The 25,333-nt window shown below is 42.5% G+C and overlaps 1 protein-coding gene across 1 annotated transcript; it reads right to left on the bottom strand.

The window, feature by feature from the left end:
* Nucleotides 1–9,132: 9,132 nt before the first annotated feature.
* On the bottom strand, nt 9,133–23,343 carry kctd1 (potassium channel tetramerization domain containing 1). Its single transcript, XM_080033850.1, has 5 exons — nt 22,965–23,343; nt 16,311–16,489; nt 14,943–15,087; nt 13,079–13,384; nt 9,133–10,334 (listed from the first exon to the last, which is right to left on the bottom strand). The coding sequence occupies exons 1-5, from the start codon at nt 22,971–22,973 to the stop codon at nt 10,170–10,172; spliced, it is 804 nt and encodes a 267-aa protein (XP_079889976.1). The 5' UTR covers nt 22,974–23,343; the 3' UTR covers nt 9,133–10,169.
* Nucleotides 23,344–25,333: the final 1,990 nt, after the last annotated feature.

Raw genomic sequence — 25,333 nt, 5'->3', positions numbered from 1 at the left:
AAAGAAGGAGAAGAAGAAGAACAGGAGTGAGTTGGGGAGGGAGCGCTGCAGGGTGGATGAGACTGGTGCAGTGGGCGTTGTTGTGTGCATGTGTTTGTGTGTGTGTGTGTGTGTGTGTGTGTGTGTGTGTGTGTGTGTGTGTGTGTGTGTGTGTGTGTGTGTGTGTGTGTGTGTGTGTGTGTGTGTGTGTGTGTGTGTGTGTGTGTGTGTGAAAGGAGGGAAGGGGCACCAAAATCTAAGGCTAAGAGAACACCAGCAATTATGAACACTACCCCCTACCTGGTTGGCTGTCAAGGAGACCGGAATAACCCTTGGAGTACTCAAAAAGGAGGGCTGGTGGAGTGGGCATGCTCTGGATGGGAACAGGAGGAACTTGGGTAGTAGTGGTGGGTATATGAACATGTGTTTGGAGTAAGCTGTTGTTTGCAGATACAGCGAAGAGTGTCCCAGTGTAAACATTGCAGCATCACTACTACATCACCAGTCACATTAGCAACACACTCACAACTAGAAAACGCACAACATGAAATGCCAGGATATTGGTTGATAAATAGCAGTGCTCCTGCCGGGGTGATCATTGTTGTGTGTGAGTGTGTGTGTGTGTGTGTGTGTGTGTGAGATTTGTCATTGGGTTTCCACTCGCCATGCCCTGGACATAATCTGCTGCTGGTTTTCTGCCCCGAGGAAGAATATGATTTTAATACATTAAGGTGGCGCAGAGACAGAGAATTATGCAGAGTTAAAGTGTTCACCTGTTTGTTATTCTAACATGCAACAGCCTCCATCCACACTAATCTCCAAAAGAACACACCCAACTCCCAGATTGCTGATCTTGGCCTGAGGGGAAGCAGTGAAAGGAGATTCTCACCTGAGATAAGGTAAGGAGAGGAGGAGGAGGAGGAGGAGGAGGAGGAGGAGGAGGAGGAGGAGCTGCATATATCACTTAAAATATACTAACCTAACTCTCCAAAGAACACCTTCTTTTATTTAGTGCACACACATGCAGGTGTTATACAGTATAGCGTGTCACAACTATAGTTGTTCAGAGCAGTGATATAACAAGACAAATGTCTCAGCGTCTAACCCCGTATGGTCAGCATTGTATACCATTATGGAGGTGTGTCGTTGGATCAAAATCCCCTCCTGTTGTTATTTCAGCCAAAAGCTTTTCAGATGCTGCTGCCAAATTGTCAATAGTAAGCTATCACTGTTTGTTTTCACTCCCCCCATTTGTTTGTTTTGTTAAGGTTTTGCTCTCCATCATAATGAATCACTTTTTTTTCATCTTGTTCTTATTTATTCTCATGGCTGGAGGTAGAATGTGGTGGTTGATGAGGGGCTGAAATGAACTGAGCCTTAGCCTTAGCCCGGGGGCTGGCGCATATCTTAGCATAAGTGATGGCCAACCCCAGGGCTCGAGCCTAGCTGAGAGCGCCCTCAGGACAGCAACTCTGACAGATCATGTATTTATAGGTCTGTTGAAAGACCTCTATTGTGTCCCACATAGCCCCAGAGCATGTCTGTCCTCTGTATTATAATAAAGCCGCTGGCCTTACCACTATGATGGATGTGTGGCCCTCGAATGGCAAGCTCCAGAATCATTAGAGCACTCCTAACATGCAGGTCTACCCATTCTGAAAGGCTGGCGCAGGGAGGGGTGCTACCGGTGAGCAATACAGTAGTTGGGACCTTTTAATCAAGGATAGGTAGCCCTTATTAATTCTCCACCCAGAGAGGAGAGGGAGGGTGGGAGAGAAAAGAGAACCCGAGTGAGGCAAGGGCCAAGTTTTTCTGATGCTTTTGCCAAAGGATACATTTGCAATTATCTCAGTGGCTTTGAGCGCCTTCCAGGCCTTTGTTCGATCCAGGTTTGAATGTGGCACCTATAGCATTTACAGGCAGCTTCACTGGTCAGATTTCATTGCCGCTGAAAATTTCACCAAGGACGGCATTCCATCACACACCACTGGAGTCATGCAGCATCAGTGTAAGGTTTCAGAGCACAAAGTTATAGCTGAACATAACATAAATACATATTGGGAGATGTTTGGATAATATTAAAAGAAAAACAGAACTTGCTAGAATATGCTCCGCAACCCCCCAAAAGAAAAAAAACAAACACAAAAAACAGCTTGACTTTTTCTCTGCCTACAGCCTCACACGCAGAGTGGTGTTTGAGCTGTTTCCCAATCTCATGTTCTTCTGTTACCTCTGGAGTAGAATATAAATGATTCCCTCTCTGTGTACAGTGTATGCCAAGGGGCCTGCAGCGACCATAGTCCGGTCTAAAATTCCTCACTGCAAGCGCACCATAACTCAAGGCCTGACTGATAAATAAACAATGGAATGCCAAGCATGTTGTGGAGCATTACCTCAATTCCTCCACTTGGAGCACTGTCTGTATGGTGAAACCTAATCACCGTCAGATGAGTAGAGTGTCTGATGAAGGTTGGTAACCTAACCCATTTAATCCCAAATTTTTTCCAGACATGAAAATATCCAAATCATGTGCTATTGGTAACCCTTTGAAATAGTCTATCATTATTTTGGGAAATTTTCATGGAAAAATAGGTTAAAAAGTGTGTTTTATTGTCGGCCACAATTGTGACCGGTGGGATAATGTATATACTGATTTTATGTTTTTCTTGTTTCCAGTCATCAAATTTCTCATAGTTCAGCTCAATTATATCTGGGTTGGAATATAGAGCTTTGTTACTGGCAGTACCAGTATCAGCATGTATTAAAATATGCTAGTGTTCTTTATCACATGTTAGTGTGACTGTTTCACATATGAAAAACATGAATACGACAAATGAAAGCAAAAACGAAAAGACACCCATCAGCATTAACATTATTATCTTAACATTTATTAAAACATTCATATGGTAACTTTGTTGTAACATTTGACCTTGCACTTTTGTTTAATACTAGTAGTATTTTAGTGCATAATTCATTTTAACATTGTAATTGTAACATTTTAGTGCAACATTCACTGAACACTATGGAGTAGTCATATGCGTCTTTAAAACTAAACGGACCACTCAGAATAGAGGTAACTTGCATTCAAGTAGAAGCCTGCACTAAACAAAACTTTACTTACTGTACATAAAGGCCTCAGAACTAAGTGCATGTGCATCACAACTATGGTCATTGCTTGACTGATATGAACTGACCTTTTCAAAAACCTCTTTTTTGTCAACATTTCATCCTATAGTATGTTTTACTCCTTATTTCTTGCAGACTTTTCTATTTTTCTTTTATTGGCTTTTCTAGCCCTTTTTTTATCTATCCCGATCTCTTTTTCTACTGCCCATGGTAGGCCTTGAAACATTCAATGTGCAGTGGTGCTGTGCATTTTTCACATGCATAAGTAGTGCGTTTGTCACAATGACGACATCTCTGGAATCGATGCATGGTGTTGATTGGCCAGTGAGAAGTTTTGTCAAATCTTCCCTGATTTTCTACAGAAGCAGCCAGTAGAGACTTCCTTCCGTGGCTCAGTGGTTTTCTGCCAAACCTTTGCATAAGAGACTGTGCCACTGTACGTGAGAAGGTGAGCAGGTCAATGGTCCCTCCTATGACATCTCTGTAAAAGAGATGGCTGTTTGTTAGTGCACTGCTGAGGGACCATGCAAAGATGGGCCACCACCATTTTTTGGACCTGATCGAGATGTGGTATCTTGAAACCTGTAGATCGTGAAGGTCAACACCACCCATATGCTCATTGTATTGGTTGATGCATTTTGGCTGTTTGACTGTGTCAAATGCACGCCGCTGCTTGTTCCATCTCTTTACAGAGGTCTCACTGTATTTATCTTCCATGTTTGTCCCCACTGTGACAATGTTGTTGTCTTTCCAACGGACCAACAGCTTCTCTTCCTCAGTCAGGACTTCAGATGTTCCCCGGGGGAATTTCATGAATTTTTTCTGTGATGTGAATGGGACATCAAACAGACGATTTTGTCTCATTGTTCCACAGCTCCCATACCCTCTTTTTGTCATTTCACCGAGGAGTGCAAGCGAAGTGAAGAGGTTGTCATGGAAGAATTTGCAACCTTGAGGCACTTCAGCCTGCTCTGCAAGGCCAAGAACTACGCTGGGTCCCTGACCTAACCCAGTCTCAGGAAGGAGGGTGTGGGAACCACCATATGGCTCCATGTGATGCATGTAACCACTCGATGAGGCAAGGCTCCATAGCTTGTAACCAAAACGGATTGGTTTACCTTTTATGAATTGCTTACATCCATGTCGGCCATAGTATGGGACCATACTTTCATCCACTGACAGCCATTCCTGAAATGGCATGATTTTATATGACTGATTGAGCTCAGCAAAGATGGGCCTGACTTTAAAAAATGGATCATCAGTGATTTGAGTGTTATCAACCACATGAACTGATGCCATTATTTCATCAAAGCGATTTCTTCGTATTGTATCGGAAATGCTTTCATTGTGTACATCATTGTCAAGTGACCAGTACATGTGTCTTCTTGGGACAGAGCTGTACCCAGATGTGATCAGTATTCCATAGAATGTTAAGAGTTCATCCATTGTTAGACTCAGTTGCTTGCCCTTGGTCTGGGTGGAGTAGAGGTTGGACATTTCAAGGGTTAGCTCTCTAAGGGTGGGTGGATACATTAGTAGGAAAACATCCATTGGGCTGGGGCAGTTTTGTTTAACACATTCTGCAGCATTTGGGCTGTATACTGTGTGTTTTGGAATACCTGCTGTGACAGGCCTCTTAGATCGTTTGAAGGTTCGGTTTTTATTTTTGACCACTTGCAACTTGGTCCTTGGCTCGTCTGTCTGCACCCTGTCTGTCTGGTGGGTAGATGAACATGGCTCTTCAGAATCAACAGGAGGTGGAAGTGGGGTAGTGGTGAGGAGGGAGTTATCATCACTGATAACATCTGTTTCATAATTTCTTTGCATAAGTTCAGCACTTGCGTTTAGCAGCCTAGCGGGCAAATGGCCTGTCTCACCCTCAAAGTCCATGTCTGACCCATCACTGTCACAGTCACTGACGACAGCGTCTTTCTCACTTTGAGGGACAACTGTAATGTTGCATGCCTTGTCTGAAGGGTCCACAAGGTCCAACATACAGAGAATTTCATTCAAAGTTAAGCTAAAAGGAAGAACAGAGTAGAAAGTTAGCTAGCTAGCTACACTGTGTTATCCCACCGGTCACTATTGTTGCCATCAACAACTTTACTCATGCTGTGACCATACTGAACATAGTTGAGTTAAGGTAAATAGACCTGTCAATACTAGACACCTTGAAGATGATGTGTACCAAAAATATTTGTCTCATCTTTATGTTAACCCTCTTTACTGACCTCTTTTGTTGGTGCTTTGATGCAGCCATCCTCCTCGGATGGTGCAACCAGGAAGTAATCAGCTCTGATCATGTGACAATTTACACTAAACATATGAAACTGCACAAATGTGTTTGGGAGTTTTTTTAACATCAGTATTTTCTGGAAATAGGTTGATTCTCCATTCAGTAACATTTTTAGGACCTTTAAACTGGAAATGTTTTTTACGGTCACTTTTGTGACCGATGGGATTAAATGGGTTAAAATCTACTGTAATTGGCAAAGTAGGCAAACCAAGTGCAATCCTTGCGTAGAATTTAGCAGGATACATGTATATAACACAGAACAAAATCGGGAGAGTTAACACGGAGTATAACCTAAGACAAAAAAGGTGATTAGGCATAACTGTTTGATACCCTTTGACTATTTTATTCAAGAGGCTCAGCACCAATTTTACATGACTTAATCAATTTAGTAAGCAAAATGTTTACAACATAGCCTACAACAAGCTACTGACTTTGCAGCAGGTCAGCCTTTTCAATTAATACTAGAAACATATAGTAGCTGGATTGGTACAATAGTTTGCAAAGACATTTATGGTTCCCAAAATATGCATTCTTATGATGATGCGTTTATGATCTCCTTTTATACATTTGAGTGAAATGTCTCAAAAGGTACCATACATTTTTTTTACAGGGATTTAGGCCTTTATAATGTATGATTATGAATTACTATTGTGACCTTGACTTTTCATTAAGCACCATTTCAACATTTGGTCGAAAAGTTCACTTTGTCCATAACTTAATGGTTATGCAATCAAAAGGAGTCGGAGCGAGCAAGAATGAGTCCGACAAAAACTTCTCCAACCAATCAGATACAGGCAGCGTTTGTGATGTCAGTAACAACAATCCTATTGGACAGGTAGTTAGTGACGACTGCTGTTGGTACAGCAAGGCATGGGGGCGGAGCAGGAAGGGAGGGATCTATTCATTTTGGTGCACAGTTCCTATCAACAAGCTTTCTGTGGCGTCGATGACTCCACCTTTAAGGGACACAATGTCATTGAAATCATTTTTGAGGAATCTACGAATGTATTACAATATTTAAACAATATGCACTCGTATGAAAGGAGGCTATTGCTGGCTCCTGTCAAAATATATTGTGAGCCCGCAATGATAAAACCACCATGGGGGTTATCGAAGCTTCGTAAGTTAAAATATGTTATACATTTAAAGTAGAACAAATTGCCTTGAGCTCTTACAGAATAGAAAACGTGGGGGGCGTTAAGGATCATGTGTTAATATGGTAGACTATACTGCAGAAACAAAAGTAACAAGGATTCTCTTGCAGGCAGCCTTCTTCTCAAACAAGTTCAATCCCAAGAACCCCAACCCATTTTTACCACAAGGCTTACATTTCTATAACTCAAGCAAAGAAACTGTGACATATTATTTTTCTTGCAAGTGTCCATTTGAGATATTATCCCACCAAGGATTGTCCATCTAAGAACATATGAAGCCCCCAAGACCGTGCGGGCATTCATCACACAGATTAACAGATTTTTTCCACTAGAAATAATTGCTAGAAATATGTAGCCATTATATTATAATAAAGGTATTTATGAGCCTTCAATCTCACAGCCTCACTATGAGATGTCTTTGAACATTTTGAAATCAGCTCCTGAGGCACAGGGAGGGGGAGTAAGGGAGGGAGAGAGGGTGAGAGAGAGAGAGAGAGAGAGAGAGAGAGAGATGTGGTGGGAGTTGTGTTTTGCTTTTTTGCCAGGGGTTACATTTATAATTATCTTGCTGGCATAACATGGCCCAGAGGCTTTTTCAATAAAGGTAGGAAGCACCTACAGTACGGAATATTACCCACGGATCAACACAGAACAAGAGAGAGGACTGCAAATAGAATAAGAGTAAAAACCAGAGTACAAAGTCTATCATATAATAAGTGTATTTAGTTAGGACATTCATTAAGGAACTGTATGGCCACTGCTTGCACGTTAGTTGCTGTAGAACTGAGCACTGTCTGTGAGGGCTGATGATTTGAAGAGGAGGTGAATGAGTCCATCCGCTGACCTTCACTTGTGGTGAGTAAGCAGAGCCTGGGGAGCGAGGGAGAGAGGGCCACAGCCACTTTCTCCGGGGCCCCTACTCTGCCTTTTGATGACTGGAAATAATCACTATAGTTGAGAGAGAAAGCTTAGCGAGAGAGACATGATCACAGACACACCACAGAGGAGCGGAGGATCGCAATTTACTTTATTCTCCTCTATAAAAACCACTGTCCTCTAAAAAGACTGGAAGTCAGTTTCCTAATACCATTCATCTTTTTGTGTCCGGAAAGGGGGATATCTCAAATTCCTTTTCAAGTTTGTCTGAATCCAGGAAGTGAGGAGGAGAGACAGGGGCTGGACAGGGTCTCATTATACCCGGGCTGCCCCACAGGTAACAAACTTAAAAAATCACTGAGGGTGCATAAAAAGAACAGCTGAATTTCAAACTAAATACATGTTCATTCTCTCTCTCTCTTACACCAACCTTACACAATAACAATGTATAACTTTTAGGAAAGCCATTGCCTTTTTTATTTTTGGGGCTCATCCATTGGGGTTCATGTAGCTGAACAATAATCTTTCTTGATATTAATATAAATAGTTTGATATTTTGCCTTCTTGGATAGTGTCCATGAGAAGATTTGTATCACTCTTGTGTACGTACAAGAATGATTTTAAATTATATAATTTGCTCCAATTTGTTTAACATTTCAAAATGCTCATACAAACAGAGAATTTATGGGGCGCCCTTAGCTCAGTTGGTAGGGCGTCCCCCCCATGGGCCTCGGCCAGCAACAGACCCGGGTTCGATTCCAGCCCGCGGTCGTTCTCTGCATGTCACTCCCCTCTCTGCCCCATTTCAACTCTGTCTCTACACTATCAATAAAAGCATAAAAATGCCAAAAAACAGAGAGAAAAAAAACAGAGAATTTAAATGATTATATTTTGAATTGGAAAAAAAATAAAAAAAGCTCATCCTCCAAACAAAGATCTCCTCTAACACTTGAATGCTGATTGTATTCATTACTTTTATTATTATGTATTGTTTTACTTCTACCAACTCTTACAGTTTGGGCTGAGTTGCAGTGAGAGATGTGTTTGATACTTGCACCACAAATACTTTTTAATTACATGCACACTAGACATTTTAAATGTTATAATTGAGAGCGAGGCATGACCATGAAGCCTACCGCTCACAGTTGCACCTCCAGCCTTTGAGAATAAAAGTCAGTCAAATAGGGAATCTAGGGCAAATAGGCCTGAAAGGGAGACATATAGCATAAACCGTGGATAGCCAAAGAAAGTGGAGATTCTGCCAAAAGGGATGAAGACAAGACGACAGGGCTCCGTGTGTGATTTCACTTTGGATTTTGGCCCTGCAGGGATATGTGGAAGCACAACTGACAGGACGTGCGTGGAGAAGTCGGCTCTATTCAATATAACTGAGTAAAGAAATGCCCCATGTAGTCACTGATGCACCAGCATAAATCCTCCAAGGTACAATGTTGCCTTCATGAAGTTAGCTTTACCTCTCTGGCAGTATAGAGAGCTACTACATAATGTACAATATTTGACTTCCTGTTTGCCACTGTACACATTCAGAATGTTGCAAACGTATCATGCGCGGGAGGATAGATGCATTCAATTCAAATTGTAAGTAATTTATATCTAACCGCTGTGCTTGAAATGCATCACTGGGTGGACATGTGAGAGCGGCCCCTACAGAAATGTAAAAATGGCAAGCAGACACAATAACAACTTTAGTTGAGATTTATTTCACATTTTTTTGCTACATTCCTCTTTACTCAAATCTAGGGAGCGTAGGTGGGTCAGTCATCTTAGAAATACTTTATATCCAACTTCATATCAATCTGAGCTACGAGCAAAAGTGATCTGGGAGAGGGTAGTACAATAAGCTTTAATCTGTTCAGTCGTGTGCGAGGCAACGACTTTGCTTTAAAAAGATTCCATGTAAAAAACACAAACACATATACAGTGAAAAAAAAAGTACAGGTCATGACTCAGAGGAATAATATGATCTAATTAAATGAATTCCCAGGGTAGAACATGGGGGTTAATAGTTCATATTCCCAGATGAGGCAAACGGTGTGGTATAATTACTTAATAATTTCCTTTACTGCGTATAGAATGGTCTTTGATGTTTGCTTCTAATAATGCTAATGTCAACTATATTTTATGGCATAATTCAATATAATTACTTCAATTAAAGTAACGAAAAACAAAACAGAAAACACTTCATTGGTTTTACAATATTCAACATCATGTAAATTGTGAAGAAAATATGCTTTGTTGAAACTAACTGTTTATGACAACTGAGACATTCTGTACTGTAAGCAACACCTGTGGCCAATTTGCCAATGAGACATCAAAATCAAGTCACTGGTGACAAGCTATGCAACATAATTTTTTTTTAAATTTTACTGTTATAATAGAAATCATATTCAACCTAATGTAGGCTCTAAGTTTTAAAACAAACTTTGTTTGGGGATCCAGCGTATATAAATCCTTTTTTTAAATTTGCTTATGGGGGGCTAGACAATCACCAATGTCCTTGCAATCTCAAACTTATCAAATGTCTTGTATCTTCTTATGGCAAAAAAAATCTCCTCTTGCACCTCATTTTTATTCTCTAGATGGTTCTCAAGTTTAAGAAAACAAAAACATCAACAAGGAAACGAAGAAAAAAACAGAGTCCACAGAGCTCTGCAGCGTGGTGGAGCGTTGGGCTGCCACAGATAAAAGTCTAGCACCTCCTACTGCGCGGGAGGTCTCTAGTCCAGCTGCTCCTGCTTTATCCTGTTTGAATTGGGCCCTCGCTGACTCGTCCTCCTCGTCAGCTCCCTCCTCAGGACGTATTCACTGAACTGGGAAGAGTCCACGCCTCCGCCACAGGAGCCGGCGATCTCAAAGCCACGTTGTTGGAGACGCTCTAGAACCTGGACAAGGTTGGCAGGGGAAGAGAACATCATTAGCATCCTCTATTAGCACTCTGATGACAGTTAGGGGTAGTAGGCTGACCAGTAACCATGAGGTCGCTGGTTTGATCCCCGGCACTGGACAGGAGGGTGTTATTTGTAAGACTAGTGGTGGCTGGTATTACATCTATGGTGCCCACCATCTCTACCAGTGTGTCCTTGAGCAAGGCACTTAACCCTAAACTGCTCAAGGGGCGCTGTACTATGGTTAACCCTGCACTCTGACCCCCTCCGAAGTGTGGTAACTTGAGAGGGGATGTGTGAAAAGACCAACCTGGTAGATGCCCCAGTAAATAAACTATGATGCTTTAACATTAATGTGTAACCTCTAACCTTTTGTTCCCTACTGCAAAACTGGAAAGCATGCAGCATCAGCTGAAACTCTGCAAGTTATATGCTGCTGCCGAGGAAAGTGCTAAGTCTGACATTGGAAAGAGCTTTAGGTGGGTGTATAGGCTGCAGCAACATACAGCATGTGACGGGAATTTGGATGAGACTTTCACAAGACTTTTCAGCCTCTCGTTTTTGCCTTGTGCCACATTTTCATTGTTTTTTTAGCGTGTGTACATGCATGTGTGTGTGCGTGGCTATTCCTGATCTCGCAGCCTTCCAGACATCTACAGACGTGTCCAGGGGGAGGGCTGTAGGATCACATTCCATCGAAGAGGCCCCAGGGAGCAGTGAGGCTTTCTCTCTGCCACTTGGCTCAGTGTGGACTGCTCAGCCAAAACCCCCTCTCCCCATTTTCTACTCGAACCCCCAGGCCCAAGCCTCCGCCGAAAACTACAAAGGTCCCCCCACTGCTGGCAGCTCTCTCTACCCCCCCTTCCTTCTCTCAACCCCCCCCCCCCCCCCCCCCCGCCCCCCGCCCTGCCTCCATTAACCGCAGATACAGCATCCACCGTCGGCGTGCTTTAATAACCAAACAGGATTATGGGCCCTGCCTGGGGACAACCTGCCAGGGAGCATGCTCACTCCTCTTGCGCTTGCTCTCCACAACACACATACACACACACACACACACACACACACACACACACGCACACACACACACACACAGGATTTGTTTGTGTGTTTTGGGGAGCGAGATGAAGATTTGACTTCCTCACATGGAGGCACAGTCCAAATCATATGAGATCTTTTCAAATATGCCTCTCCTCCATCACTTATTGATGAGTGTCTGGGGATTGTTCCATCAATGAGTTAGTGGAGTATCAATGGATAATCAGAGAATATACAATATTGCCAAATGCAGTATGAAATATGAATCCCCCCCCCCCTTAACATGAATGTAGAAGCTTCCGTTTTAACCTTAAAAGTCTTGTTTTAGCCCCACAAGTAAGGTTTTTCCTGCAGCCCATCATGCCAAAGAAAGATATTGAACCTTTTTGTATGTTACAGGGTTACGGTAAGGAGAGCACTATAGCATTTAGTCCTCAGAAGAAACTTACTTCTATTTCTATCTTTGGATACAACTTCAAGTGATAGTTTCACTCCCCAAGATTTCAGAATTTTCCCCAACACCTTGAATGTGTTAAGACACCAACAAAGAAAAATAGAACCTCATATGGTTGAGCAAACTTTGCTTCATGTCGGTGTAGAACTACTACCAGCCCACACAGCCTAGTGCGTCTTGTTTTTTGGATGTTACTAACCGAAATTTCTTGGATTTATTTTTTATTCTAAATTGAGCATTGACCCAAACAACCCCTCAGCAGACGCTCAGGGCAATCATCGTATGTCTTCTTAAATGTTTCACTGCATCCTAAAACTGCCCAATCCCTCTTGCTGTCAGCTATAGTTACACCCTCAGATTTGCACAGTTTTTCGTGTGACTCTCCACCACGATTGAAGATGTACACCCATTCCTTTCACTCGATAGATTGAAATCCCCCATTAATCCATTGACTGTTGCTTCTTCTTCAAGTTGGCACCAATGGCAACCATCGAAATTACTTTTGGATTAGATTTGATTGTAATGTTTTTTTTGTCCTCATGGAACACAGCTGGCATTCGGTTGAGATGTGAGGACCATATTATGTTTTGCAAAAGAGATGCGCGATATTAAAGCTGACCATCCACCAGCTCCTGAGCCAAAGTTGTAATCATTATTCAGAACACAGCAGAGTCAAGATGATGGTAGACTTGTGTAACGATGGCTTGCTAAATTGATGCTTTGATGAACTCATCAAAGAACTCGTTTTTCTGCAAGGCTGATTCCGTTAGATTAAAAATAGATAAGATTTTTTTTTCAATCAGACATCAGTAAATTCCTCTACAGTCTACACAGTAAAACAGCGGATTGAAAGAAGTTGAATGAACAGATTATCACCACCTCAGTCAATTCCTTCTTGGACATACAATTCAATAGAAAAACATAGCTTTATATCATAGGTGCTCTGAGGAACTTTCAGTGTGCGTTAATTCTTGCACCCCTTTTGGACAAAAGTGGTAGTGTGTTTACTACCCCAGCTGTTGTTCCCGGGTGAGCGTACCCATGACAAAGGCATAAAGAAAAACTATATAAAAAAAAGCATTCCTTGCATTGATGGTCTTGTTTGCTGTTACATGTAATTCATGATCATCAGAGGAAACATTAGAAACATTGCTTCAGAAATATTTAAAAAGTTCCTCATAGCACCTGAGTATAGTTAATCAGTGGGCTGAAACACCCACATCATGCAAGTCAACTGTTCCCCATTTACCTGGACAGAGTTGAGGTGGCAATACCCATTGAGTGGGAAGCGGATGACGTGTGTGGAGTCATGGTTCCAGCCAGCGTTGACGGAGTTGCACATGACGTCACCGATTTCGGGAAACACGTCTTCGATCAGGGCCTTGTCCCCGCTGAGTGTTATCCTCTCGCCGAGGTCTGGAGCAACGCGCACCACCACACACTCACAGGGACGCGACACCTTGCTCAACTCCTGGTCCTGGCGCCAGCGCTCCAGCTCAGAAAGCATGGGCTGCAGCTGGAAGTACCGGGCCTCCTCGAACAGAAGACTGTAGTCCTAAAGAGGGAAACGGGACAAAAGGGCAATGACATCTTAGGATACAGCAAAAAGAAATGTCCCTTAACATTTTTTTTGAAAGTTAGAACATTTTTAAAATTTGACCAATACAATATTACATTATCTGACATATTTTGCTTGTTATTAGGTAGGTTTATGTTTTTTTTAGTTTAACAGGGTTACAACAAGTCTTATGAATACCAGTAGTTTCTTTTGAATATCGGAATTGGGGCTTCCTGGTGGCCTCAAGGTTTAAGACACTAACCATGTAATGACCCCATCCCCTCAATTCCTGTCAGTTTTGTACTGCAATAGATTACACTTAAAAGTGGTTACATTTAAAAGTAATTTCAATGTATTATAAAATGTTTTGATACATCCCCAAGTTTGTGGAGAAAATATCACCACAGTGAAAAACTTAATATATTTACCATATAAAAGTGTAAAATATGAAGGGCTGTCAAAATGTTGCCTGCTTTGTAACATTTAAAAAATAATAACTGTGAACAGTATTTGAGTCATATACAGTGTACAGACATACTTGTTTTATGTCTGAATACTGAGCTTAATTGGAAGAAGCTGAGCACAGTATCTTGCAACACTACAGAGCAAATAAATAACCACAACACAGAATAAGATATTCAGTTTAGGGTTGTGATCCTCATTCTAATGCAGATGCAAAAAAAAAACAGAACAACAAGGACGTTTTGAAAACCGCTGTTCTACTTGAACGAGCAATAAACAGTGGCATTCAGCACAATTTACAAAAGATCCAGAGTCGCAGAGATGTAGTGCGACATGTAACACAGGGTTGTCTTGGAGGGGGAAGAGGAGCAGGAGCTTGTAGCCGCAGGACTGCAGGGCTTAAATCACACCATGTTCACCAAGATTTCTCATGCTCCTCTCCAAATCTACTCACTGTGAATGTGGCCTTAGCCTGAACTGGAGTCTGTCTTTTGTCTTTGCTTATTTTAGCTGACATATTTTCCACTGATTGAGTCACACTGTGGACAGTCCATCAGATAATGTGGTTATTTGTTTTCTCCCAGGGCAAGTTAAGTAATTACTGACTAAGTTAAGTAATTACTGACTAAATGACACATAAGAGTAAAACAAAAAAAGAGGGAGAATTCTCAAGTGTCACATACAGTCATAGATAGACACCTGGCATGAGAACATAGAGAACTGAAGAAATCTAGCACATGTCATGTGGTCATCATTGGGCACCACATAATTTATTTGTTTATCTTGATGGAAGCTTATTTCTTTACTTATCTAAAAATAATCTTAGGCCACTAATAGCCAGAGGGTAACCAAATGAAATCACATGATGAGCAAAATGCATTATCATTGATCTTTGTTTGGCCTTAATATTTTGTCTCAAGCATGGGAACCAATTTAATATTTCAGCAATTCAAGGAGAGCAAATAGTGACCAAAGGCATTCCACACAGCCTTAGCATTCATTGTGTGTGTGCTGTCATTTTGCACGACTGCTGAACTGGCTGATGGGACTTTTTTTTTTACAGTTTCTTGGATGGACAGTCATCCACACTCACTTTGAAGTCGTCTGGGATGAGGAGCTTGGAGGTCCTGAGGAAGTTGAGGATGTAGCGGAACATGTGTCCATCCCTGTCAATGAAGTAGTGCTGCTTCAGGCTGTCCAGCACTATAGGCTCTGTGCCATCAAAGAGGCGACCAATTCTGCCCACAGAGAAGGGAGGACACATACACACACACACACACACACACACACACACACACACACACACACACACACACACACACACACACACACACACACACACACACACACACACACACACGTCAACATTTATAATTTTATATTTCTGGATTTTTGCATGTGAAAGTAGCATTGTTTGTCTCGATACTACTCTGGAGAGCGTATGTTTTTCGGTTTTTGGCACCTTGTACAGTGAGTCACAATTGGGGGACAGAAAAAATAAAGAGTGAGAGGCAAAAAAAATAAAAATTATACGGTGAAGCCTCCTGCATGTGCAAAGGGATGTGACTCACTCCGGAGCTCTCTGAAATGTATTTCACACCTTCGCACAGACATGCGTCACCCATGGAGAAAGAAAGAAAGAAAGAAAGAAAGAAAGAAAGAAAGAAAGAAAGAAAGAAAGAAAGAAAGAAAGAAAGAAAGAAAGAAAGAAAGAAAGAAAGAAAGAAAGAAAGAAAGAAAGAAAGAAAGAAAGAGTTAAAAACAGAGGGATAGACTGAAAAGGTCAGGCCCAGCTGGTATAGTTGGTTTGCCGGAGGCAGGGTGTGCCAGTCACCCCCAGGGCCGGGGCTGGGAGCGACAGTGCGGCCCTCCAGCCTCCCAGATGGCCCCCATGCCCTTTGGCCCTTTTACTGCTGCTGTGACATCTGTCAGAATAACCAAGTTGCTTTTGTCTGCGCGCTGCATTCGGCACTTGAAGCTCCTGCAAATTGTTGTTTACCACTCCTAAATAACTGTGGGCTCTATATACTTTGCCTATATACTGTAGGCTACCTGATGAATACCACAAGCACCTGATAGCGCAGATCGTTTTTGGATTGGCAGGAAGGAGTAAACATTTCGTTATGTGCTCGGCTTCTCCATCACCGGGTGCATCCGGGAGGAATTTTGTGTGACTTGAATCTGATGTGACATTTGACTGTTTAATGTCACAGGATGACATTAAACATTAAACAGGATGACATTCTGATGCTTGATAAACACATCTGGCTTGAAAGGAAACTGTTAGGCATTGGACCCCCTCCCTCCCCACCTCCCTAGTCTCCTTCCGTGTTTCAAGCAAAAGAAAATACTAAGACGCAAAAATGTTCACTACTGGCACAGAAACGCAGAATTTTATCTCCATCGAATAATACTTGTGAAAAAAATTAAAAAGATGCCATGGCAGAGAGAGCAGACTCACCGGGATTCTGGGAACTTTGTTAAGGTGGCCAGACTGCTGGTGTACATGTGTCCGCCCACATCGATGTGCACGGGGGCGTTGGATTTGGTGAGCTGTGCAGCTGTTGGGATGCCCTGGTTACTCAAGGGAGACACCGGTGACCGCGTGATCATGGGCCTGGACATGCTGGAGCGATTATCCTGTAAATAAAAAATACACATATAAAACACAAGTAGGTAATACGGATTGGAGGATTCAATTCTGTTTTTCATCTGCAGATCAAGATGTTGAAAATATGTGCACTGTTACAACCACAGGGGACTTGGTAATTGAGATTGAGAACATTTCAATTGGGATGAGATAATTAAACACAACAGTCTTAATATGTTCTGTAGCACAATACAATACACAGCACAGTCAAGTAGTGAAATGGGAAGATTTTTCTTCTCTCTGCCAAGTTAGAGCGGTCTGACCTTGACCTGAATGTTGCCTCAATCCACAAGCATCCACTCCTGTGGGCCATAATCATCCAAAATCAAATTAATTTGGAGCATCAATCTCATAGTCTTGGAAAATGAGCAATAACGACTCTCAATTTGAATACTGTAATAGGATTTGGAGAAATTGTCTCCTCTTAACCTACAAACACCATTAGCGAGACGATTTCTGCTCCGAGCTCCCAGAAGGAAAGAAAATCACTTCACCCCGAAAAGTTTCAGACTCCGGGTGGAAAGGGAATAAAACACTAGCCTCTGTTTCATCTCAATCATTGTAAATGACTGGAAAGTTATGTAAACGATTATACGAATTTTTTTCCCAAAAAATATTCAAACTTGTTTAACTGCAAATTAAAGCAGGGAATCAGCAGACAGATTGTGCGTGTGTGTGCGCACAATGTGACAACAGTGTGCACTCTAAATGTAAGGACAGCAGGAAGACCATCTATTCACACACACCGCATTCAATAAAACCTAAGTGTGTGTCACTTTGCTCCTCCGGCAAAAGTGACGGCTTGACCCCCCAGTCTTACGGTATTTTTTCAAATTTTTTCCTCTCACTCTCTCTCTCTCTCTATCTATCTCTCTCTCTCTTTGTCTCCAGACAATTTCGAACTTTACGCTTTACTTTACGTTTTTTTTTTTTTACCTGCGCCGGCATCACTGTGTTTGGAGAGGATGTCACCGAATGCCGATCATTTTGCTTGAGAGATGCTGCGGGGGTGACCGGCTCTCCTCTGACGGCGTACATCAGTGAGGGCTCCCTGCACTGCTCCAGCGCTCGCATCGGGAGCCGTTTGAGAGCAGGAGCGTGCACGGAGTCTTCCACGGAACTGATTGGACGCGGTCGCTTTCTCGCTTTCTGGTGCGTTAAGTCCATGATGTCCGTCTCTTCCATTACAAACGCGGCAGACTTTAAAAAGGTGAACAACAACAACAACAAGCAGAGCACCTGCTAAATGAGAAGAAGCGTGAAAGGCTGGGACGGCGAACACCGGGGGGAGAGCAGCAGCAGAAGCAGAGGCAGCGCCGTATAGCTGTCACACGGAGGAGCAGCTCCTTTGCAATGGCTGGGAGAAGTCAAAGCCCCCGACAACATTAGCATTGTAGCGCCCGCGGCTCTATTGGGGCTGTCGCTGCCGTTTCAGAGGTAGGAATAGCCTATGTGTGTGTGTGTGTGTGTGTGTCGCATTTTCAGAACAAAACAAATCCTGCCTAATACGTTGGCAATGATCGTTCCCCGGTCAACTCGCACCTCTGGACCCACCACCGCTGGCCTTTGCCCTCTGCTCTGCCCCCCCCCCCCCAAAAAAATAAAAAATAAAAATACACACACACACACACACACACACACACACACACACACACACACACACACACACACACACACTTCTGATGTTGCTGCCCATTATTTAGCAGCAGTTTTTGACACGACAGAGACATAGGCTATACAAGTCCAAAGTTCAGTGAAAGGACCCAAACGGTGACCAACCCACAAATGGACAAAAAAAAAAGCTCCTTTAACACCCACCACTCACAATCACACACATCACTCATAATTAAGCGCCAGACAGACTGACTGATCATGTTCCTTCCAGTCACGCAAAACGACCAGTAGCCTAATAGCATTTATCAGCTACCCATGATGCATTGTTAATAAATCTGTTCTAGTGCATTAACACCCTTTTATCAGAATATTAATAATATCTTAAGTTTCCCCCTTCATGCAGCACAAAGAAACACCACAGCACACACATATCACATCCACGTCTCCCTAAGTCTGTCCACCCAGAGAAGACAGAAACTTGTTGGTCAATTTCTAATTGGGCTACCTGGTTAATATCAGAGTGTCTGTATGAAAACTGCATTATGTAAACACTACCCCTGTTGACCACATCCGCATTTGCAAAACCACCACACTTAATGGCCCGGAATATTTAAAAACCACACCACACACACACACACACACACACACACACACACACACACACACACACACACACACACACACACACACACACACACACACACACACACACACACACACACACACACACACACACACACACACACACACACACACACACACACACACACACACACACACACACACACACACACACACACACACACACACACACACACACACACACACACACACACACACACACACACACACACACACACACACACACACCATCATGTCCAATTGCTGTTAAAAGTACTGCCAAAGCAACTCTCCTGGGCTGCTGCTTTTTCTTTTCTTTTTTTTCTTTTCTCACGGAAAATGCAGGGAATCCACAAATTTTAATAACATTCAGATTAAAATTAATTAGTTCAACCACTGGCCTTAAAACATCCACACTCCTGCTCCTCATTGGCAGTGTGAGTTTCACACCTAGACGCCCAATTAGCAATTAAGCTTGCCTTTGAGTGTAGGGCCTTGCAATGCGGTGTGTGATCCTGGTCTGATTTGCATGCGGCTTGTGCACGCGCTGATAAGCGAAAGGCAGCAGCCATATACATAGTTTTAAAATTCAACTCCAGAATCCCTCGCAGAAGGCAAAGGGGCCTGCGGGGCAAAAGAGAGAGAGAGAGTGAGAGAGAAATCACATGGCTGCTCTTCAAAAGGGGACCTGTGTAAGGCAGCCGGCAATGTGCGTGGGATCACACTCAGAATGCAGGTAATTTGTTCCCTGACTAATTTGTGGAGATGGTGTGTGTGTGTGTTTGAATGTTTGAATGTGTGTAAGTGAGTGTGAGAGCGACTGTGTGTGCCTGTGGAGAGTAAGTTCTGAAAACAGCTTGGTGGAATTGGATTTCCTCAAAGCCTTGTCATCGCAAAGGTGGATTGAGTGTAAAATCTGTAAGGCATTATGGAAAATTGCAGGGAGAGAGAGAGAGAGAGAGAGAAAGAGAGAGAGAGACAGAGAACGGGTAGCTAGGTGGGTGGGAGATGGAAGGGGGTAGCTATAGCAGCTTATGGGAATAAACTCTTATATGTCACAAAATCATTCAAAAGTGGTTGTAAGTAAAGATACACTCGTTGTGTGAACCCTTTTTCAGACCCGATGACCACGACACATCTCTCCCTCTCTCTTTTACACTTTTATCTCAAGGACAGTTCAAAGGTCAAGCCATCCTCGCCCATCCATCAGTAAGCAGCAGGGTGACATATGAGAACAGATCACTGATGCTCATGCACCAGGCGCGCACAGCAGATCTTTTACACCTCTACTGCTCCCACCTGTTGCCATTTGGAACTCGGCACAGCACATGCACTACAAAGGTTTCTCACGTGATGCCTTTTCAAATACTTTCCAGCCCTTTGTATAACAAGTTGAAACGTATGTGTTTAGGGGAATTTTTGCTCATTTACCCAGCTTGTGCAATTTTGTTGCGCCACACCACAGTATGCACAAACAAATCTAAAACAGGCACAGCGCATTGAAGTATGGAGTAACTCGGTTGATTGAGTTACTTTCTCCCGTTGTTTTCCGTCACTGGTCGGAAACCTTTCAAGACATTGTAGCAAAAACCCTCATTTAAACATCCTTTTTGCATCTCAAGGAACAAACACCACGGCTCTGTTTACATGTTTTTAGTATGCTGGTGTGTAGTATTGCCCAGAAATGCTCCTAAAGCTTTAGTAAAACAAGTAATACCTGTCCATCGTTGCAAGGGGCCTGTTGTTGGGGATCAACATCAGCTACAAACATGGCTTTCAATTTTCCACGCCACAATGCAGCTCGACATATTGCACAAGACACAATTAGCATTTCAGATCGAGAGCATTAACATTCAATTCGAGGCAGGGAGACTAGTATTTACATAATCTGGATTGGTTGTCTCTGCTGTGTTCCCCCGTGGCCATGTGTTTCAAGTGTCCACACACACACACACACACACACACACACACACACACACACACACACACACACACACACACACACACACACACACACAACTACAGACTTTGGGTTAACCTCTGTCCCTGCCAGCTGTAAAGGCAAAACAAACAGATAGAAAAGACTGTAACGGAATGGCTTGGCCAGATATTGTCGACTGGTTGTTTGGTCAGGAGTGTTTACATTTTTTTAATTTGAGAAAAATTGGACATCAAGAAATAAAGGGTAACTCAGCTCCCAAACAGTACCACATCCACATTGTGCTGCTATACTAGAAGTGTTAAACATTTTACAGTTACATTACACTTTTGGTTTGTCTCTCTCTTTCATGATGCTTTGACACAAGTCCTACATTGTGGCCATGCTGGTGTTTTCCTCAAAGCATATTTATCAGTAACAGCAACAGTAACAGTAACTCTGTGAGTTTGTGATCGCAAATGCAGAAATGTGGTAAGTGTAAAAACTACTCAGTGGAAGGATGAAGAGGTTGTGTGGCAGAAAGAAAGTTACCAGATCAAAAGAGGCCTTGCTGAGCTGCTCCGGAGCAAAGGGAAAGTTGATTTTTCTTTGTAGCCTACATAACGATTATCAAATCACAGAATCCACATTGTCACAGAGCGAGAGACAGTAACTGAAGGGGCAATCCGAACTGATACAAGGTAAGTCATATTTTACAACCAAGCCAGTTACATATTAAAGCAGCGCTCTAGAATGTATTAAACAGAAACACAATACGTCCCCTTGAGTTTTATTACAAGCAGAAGGCCACTTGTCTACTTGGGCATCATTCTTTGTTGAGTTAATGTAGCAGTGCAGCAGCATGACATCACAGATAAGGAAGTGTGATCAGTGCCTGGTTGCTTCTCGAGGGCAGTCGGAGACAGTGGTGCATGTTCTCTGGCACAGATCAAACAGTCCCAGGGCACAGGAGTGGCATAGTCGTAGACAGCATTCAATATAATAACATTATTCCTCTTCAAGGAGCCCTAATTTAAAAAGTGACGCAACATGGAACAAGAATAGTGTGTAGCCTATTCTGAAAAAAAGTGACTTTCCTTTTAAATATTTGTCTTCTACCACATCAGAGGGTGTTTGTTCAGTGTAATTTGACTGGGAAACAGATGCTGTGCAAGCAGTGAAGTAGTATGGTGGTGGTTTCGTTGTTACAGCGCCATCAAGTGATCAGTCCTGACAAGCCTACATCTCAATCTCATCCCATGTTTATTCATGCGCCCTCTGAAAACTGGTGAAACCCAGTATTGGTTTTCATTACAGGTGACCCAATCGTAAGAGGGGTTTGTTTTATATTACATTTAATGTCATTCAAAGTCCCTTCCTTGGTGCAGTATACAGTGAGACAGAGTTAAGTCGCCAAATAAACTATTCTAGTTTATGTTCAGAATGTCATATGGACCCTACAATTTGAAAGTATCAACTGTGTGAACATTTGTATATGTTTATTTACACAACATACTATATGGTTCAATAAGTAAAAGATCCGGATTTGTACTTAGTGAACTATGGGCTATTTGCCGATTCGCGTTCGGACCTTTTAGATTCGATTACGCACGGCGCGGTCACAGAGAGCGAGAGAGATAGGGAGAGAGAGAGAGAGAGCCAAGAGAAGAGAAGAGAGCACAAAATGCGCTCATATGTCTTGTCTCTGTTTATATAAATATGATTATCTTAACACGACCACGGCGTGTATGAAAGGATGACTCTCAGATTCTGCATTGACGTGTGTAAAAGGTACATCCTGTTTTACAGAATACGAAAAAAACGCCTGCGGCAAAATTACTCCACAATGGCGTCTTTCATTAGAAGATCTGGGGCAGCGAGGAAAAACAACTGATTCGCGATCAAAAAATTATCCCAAACTATCTTCGTGGAAGCGGCAAAAAACACAGGTTTGAGTAAGTTCAGAGCAAGTTATAGCCTACTGCAACAGTGACACGGAGACGGCAATGTGTTCCGAGCCGTAAAACGCGCCAGGAGCGAATTCACACGGTGAACAAGTAGAAGAGTAGCTCGACAAACATCGCAGCTCAAACCCGCTGTTTGTTTTCGACCAGATGTACCAACGCCTCGTTTAGTGTCGCTACGCGCGTACATTTGTACAGTAAAGGAACAATAGCCAGGAAGTGGTTAAATGTATCTTAACAACTGTACCGCTCGAATCGCTTGGCACATGCGTAAAAGCAGCTGTGCCTCAATGTCCCAGTCCTATCCAGCCACGGAAATAAGAGCAAACCAAATAAATCTCCGCTTACCTTATACATAGAGCTGCATAAAAGTATCTTTTTATGCACCTTTTCCCTCTTCCGATTTGGCCCGCGAGCTGCTTCTCTTCCTACACCACAGAGAAATGCAATAGCTTGGCTAAGGTAGACAGAACAAAATACAGAGAATACTTGCTCCAGGGCTCCGAAACCCCTCAAGGCAAAGATCAGGATACAATTAGCTCATGTCTCTGCCCCAGTCTAAACCAATCCGCAGAATAAAAAACTCCCGAGCAAAGGAACAGATCACGGCGGCAGTGCCTCAGTCTTTGTTGAGTTTATGTTTTTTTAATAAAATCAAATAAAGAAATATTTTTTTTTCTTCTTCTTCTTCTTCTTCTGCATTTACAACACCCTCACTCCTCCTGCCTCCAACTTGCCTATTGCCTTCCCTCTCGCAGAGAAGCTGATTTTAATCGTTATGATTAGTTTTGATGTAACGTTCCCCCGGGCGATTGCTACAAATGGATGGAGTGTTTCTTGTGCCAGGGAGGAAAAGCAGCAGATGATGATAATTATATAGATTGTTGGTGGAGTCCTTTTTTATTTAATTTTTTTTTTTTTAGATTGCCCTACCTCTCAAACCATCTAACCTCTGCTTCTTTAACACATGCCAGGCACATAAGACAACTTGTTGATTAGACCGGAATCAACTTTAATCAAATGAATGGAACGTGGTTAATGAAATTCTCACTCTGTACTCTCTCCTTTGTAATCTTTCCAGTCTCTTTCCTCCCTTTGGACAACCTCCAAATGACGTAGTTGTATAAATAAGCACTTGCAGCTTGCCTTGCCCCAATCAAGTCTGAATCAGTGCCTGAGGGTGATGTGCGAGCTCATTTCAAATGTTCAACCATGCATGATTTCAGGAAGATTGAGGCACTTCTGAGGCTTTTAGATTTTACTTGAGGGATGCAGTGAGCAAAGGAATTACATGTTTAAAGTCTTTCCCTTTTGTAGGAATTCCTTCATGTGAACATGCATAATTATGCTTTTCTGAGCCGAGCGTGCTATTTAGCAGCACATCTGGACAGAATTGACAGCTATTTCTTTACATTCTCAACAGTTATCCTCACGCCATACACAGAGGAATAAGACTGAAATGCCCGCTCTTGCGCCCCCTACTGTCGAGTGCGTCAACTTTTTCAAATAGCAGCTATCAGAGTTAATCAATTTGATCCATGTCACTGTAACATTACCCAACTTCAAAAGCTGGAACAAAACCGAAGAAAAGAAGAATAAAAAAATCCACTTGGAAATATTTACAATCAGTCTCTGTATTTTTAATGTTCATCAAGGGAGACGACTTGATCCAAGTTTTGTTCTGACATTCAAGCGACAGTGGAAAAAGAATGCACATGTCCAAACAACAGCATTTTCCAGCTCTCTCCATCAAAATACTTTCCCTCTCGCAGCATCATATTGTGGATGATAAACACAATTGCTTTTGAGGAAAGGCCAGCTATCCCTTTGCACATCCGATCCAAGGACCATTAAACTTTCCACTTTCTGACCAGCATGTCCCACAGGAAAACAAACACAGGATTAAAGTGTTACGATGAAGTTATTTGCCCCAGAGGTTACTGGCTGGCACCGATACACCAAGCCTCAACTATCATCCTACACACACTCTCACACACACACACACACACACACACACACACACACACACACACACACACACACACACACACACACACACACACACACACACACACACACACACACACACACACACACACACACACACACACATTTTTGTGCCATTAGTCTGACAAACTGTAGTGAACAAAGAACACCTCAGGCCTTAAAATCCCATACGTTATCCATTTGCCCCTCACAAATGGAGCCTATTCACAATGGGATCCTCTCACTTCAATATTCAAAATATGCATCAGATGTTGCTGAAATTAACCAGTGTAGATCTTTTGAATACATGTGGTGTTTGATACCAGAGAAAACAAAGCCATTGTTCTAATGCCGCTGTGGAGGGTGAGTGTTTTCCCTTGGATCTAGACCTGACTGCTACAGCAGCAACAGCAGGCGAGCACTGGCTGGCTGCGCCATATTTTGGTGGACAAATTATCCAGATTGGTAGCAGATGTGATTTTTGCCCCAAACAGAAACGGCGTAGCTTGAATGACATCATAGAGTTATAAATGCATGCACAGGAGAAAGGACAGAGGAATCCTGGAAAACTTTTTCCGCTTGCTGTAATTTGGGGAAACTGACTGCAAATATATTTATACTATATATAATTAGTTTGGCTTCTATTTTTGTTTGTCATAACTTGAACACTTAAATGATCTCAATGTGTTAAATATTCTTCCTCTTACTAATGAAAAGCTAAATGACAAATA

The sequence above is a fragment of the Ammodytes marinus genome (genome assembly GCF_949987685.1).
Source record: "Ammodytes marinus genome assembly, chromosome: 9".
NCBI lineage: Eukaryota > Metazoa > Chordata > Actinopteri > Uranoscopiformes > Ammodytidae > Ammodytes > Ammodytes marinus.
Note: the sequence above shows the minus strand (reverse complement) of the source record. Positions and strands in the feature narration are given on the sequence as shown.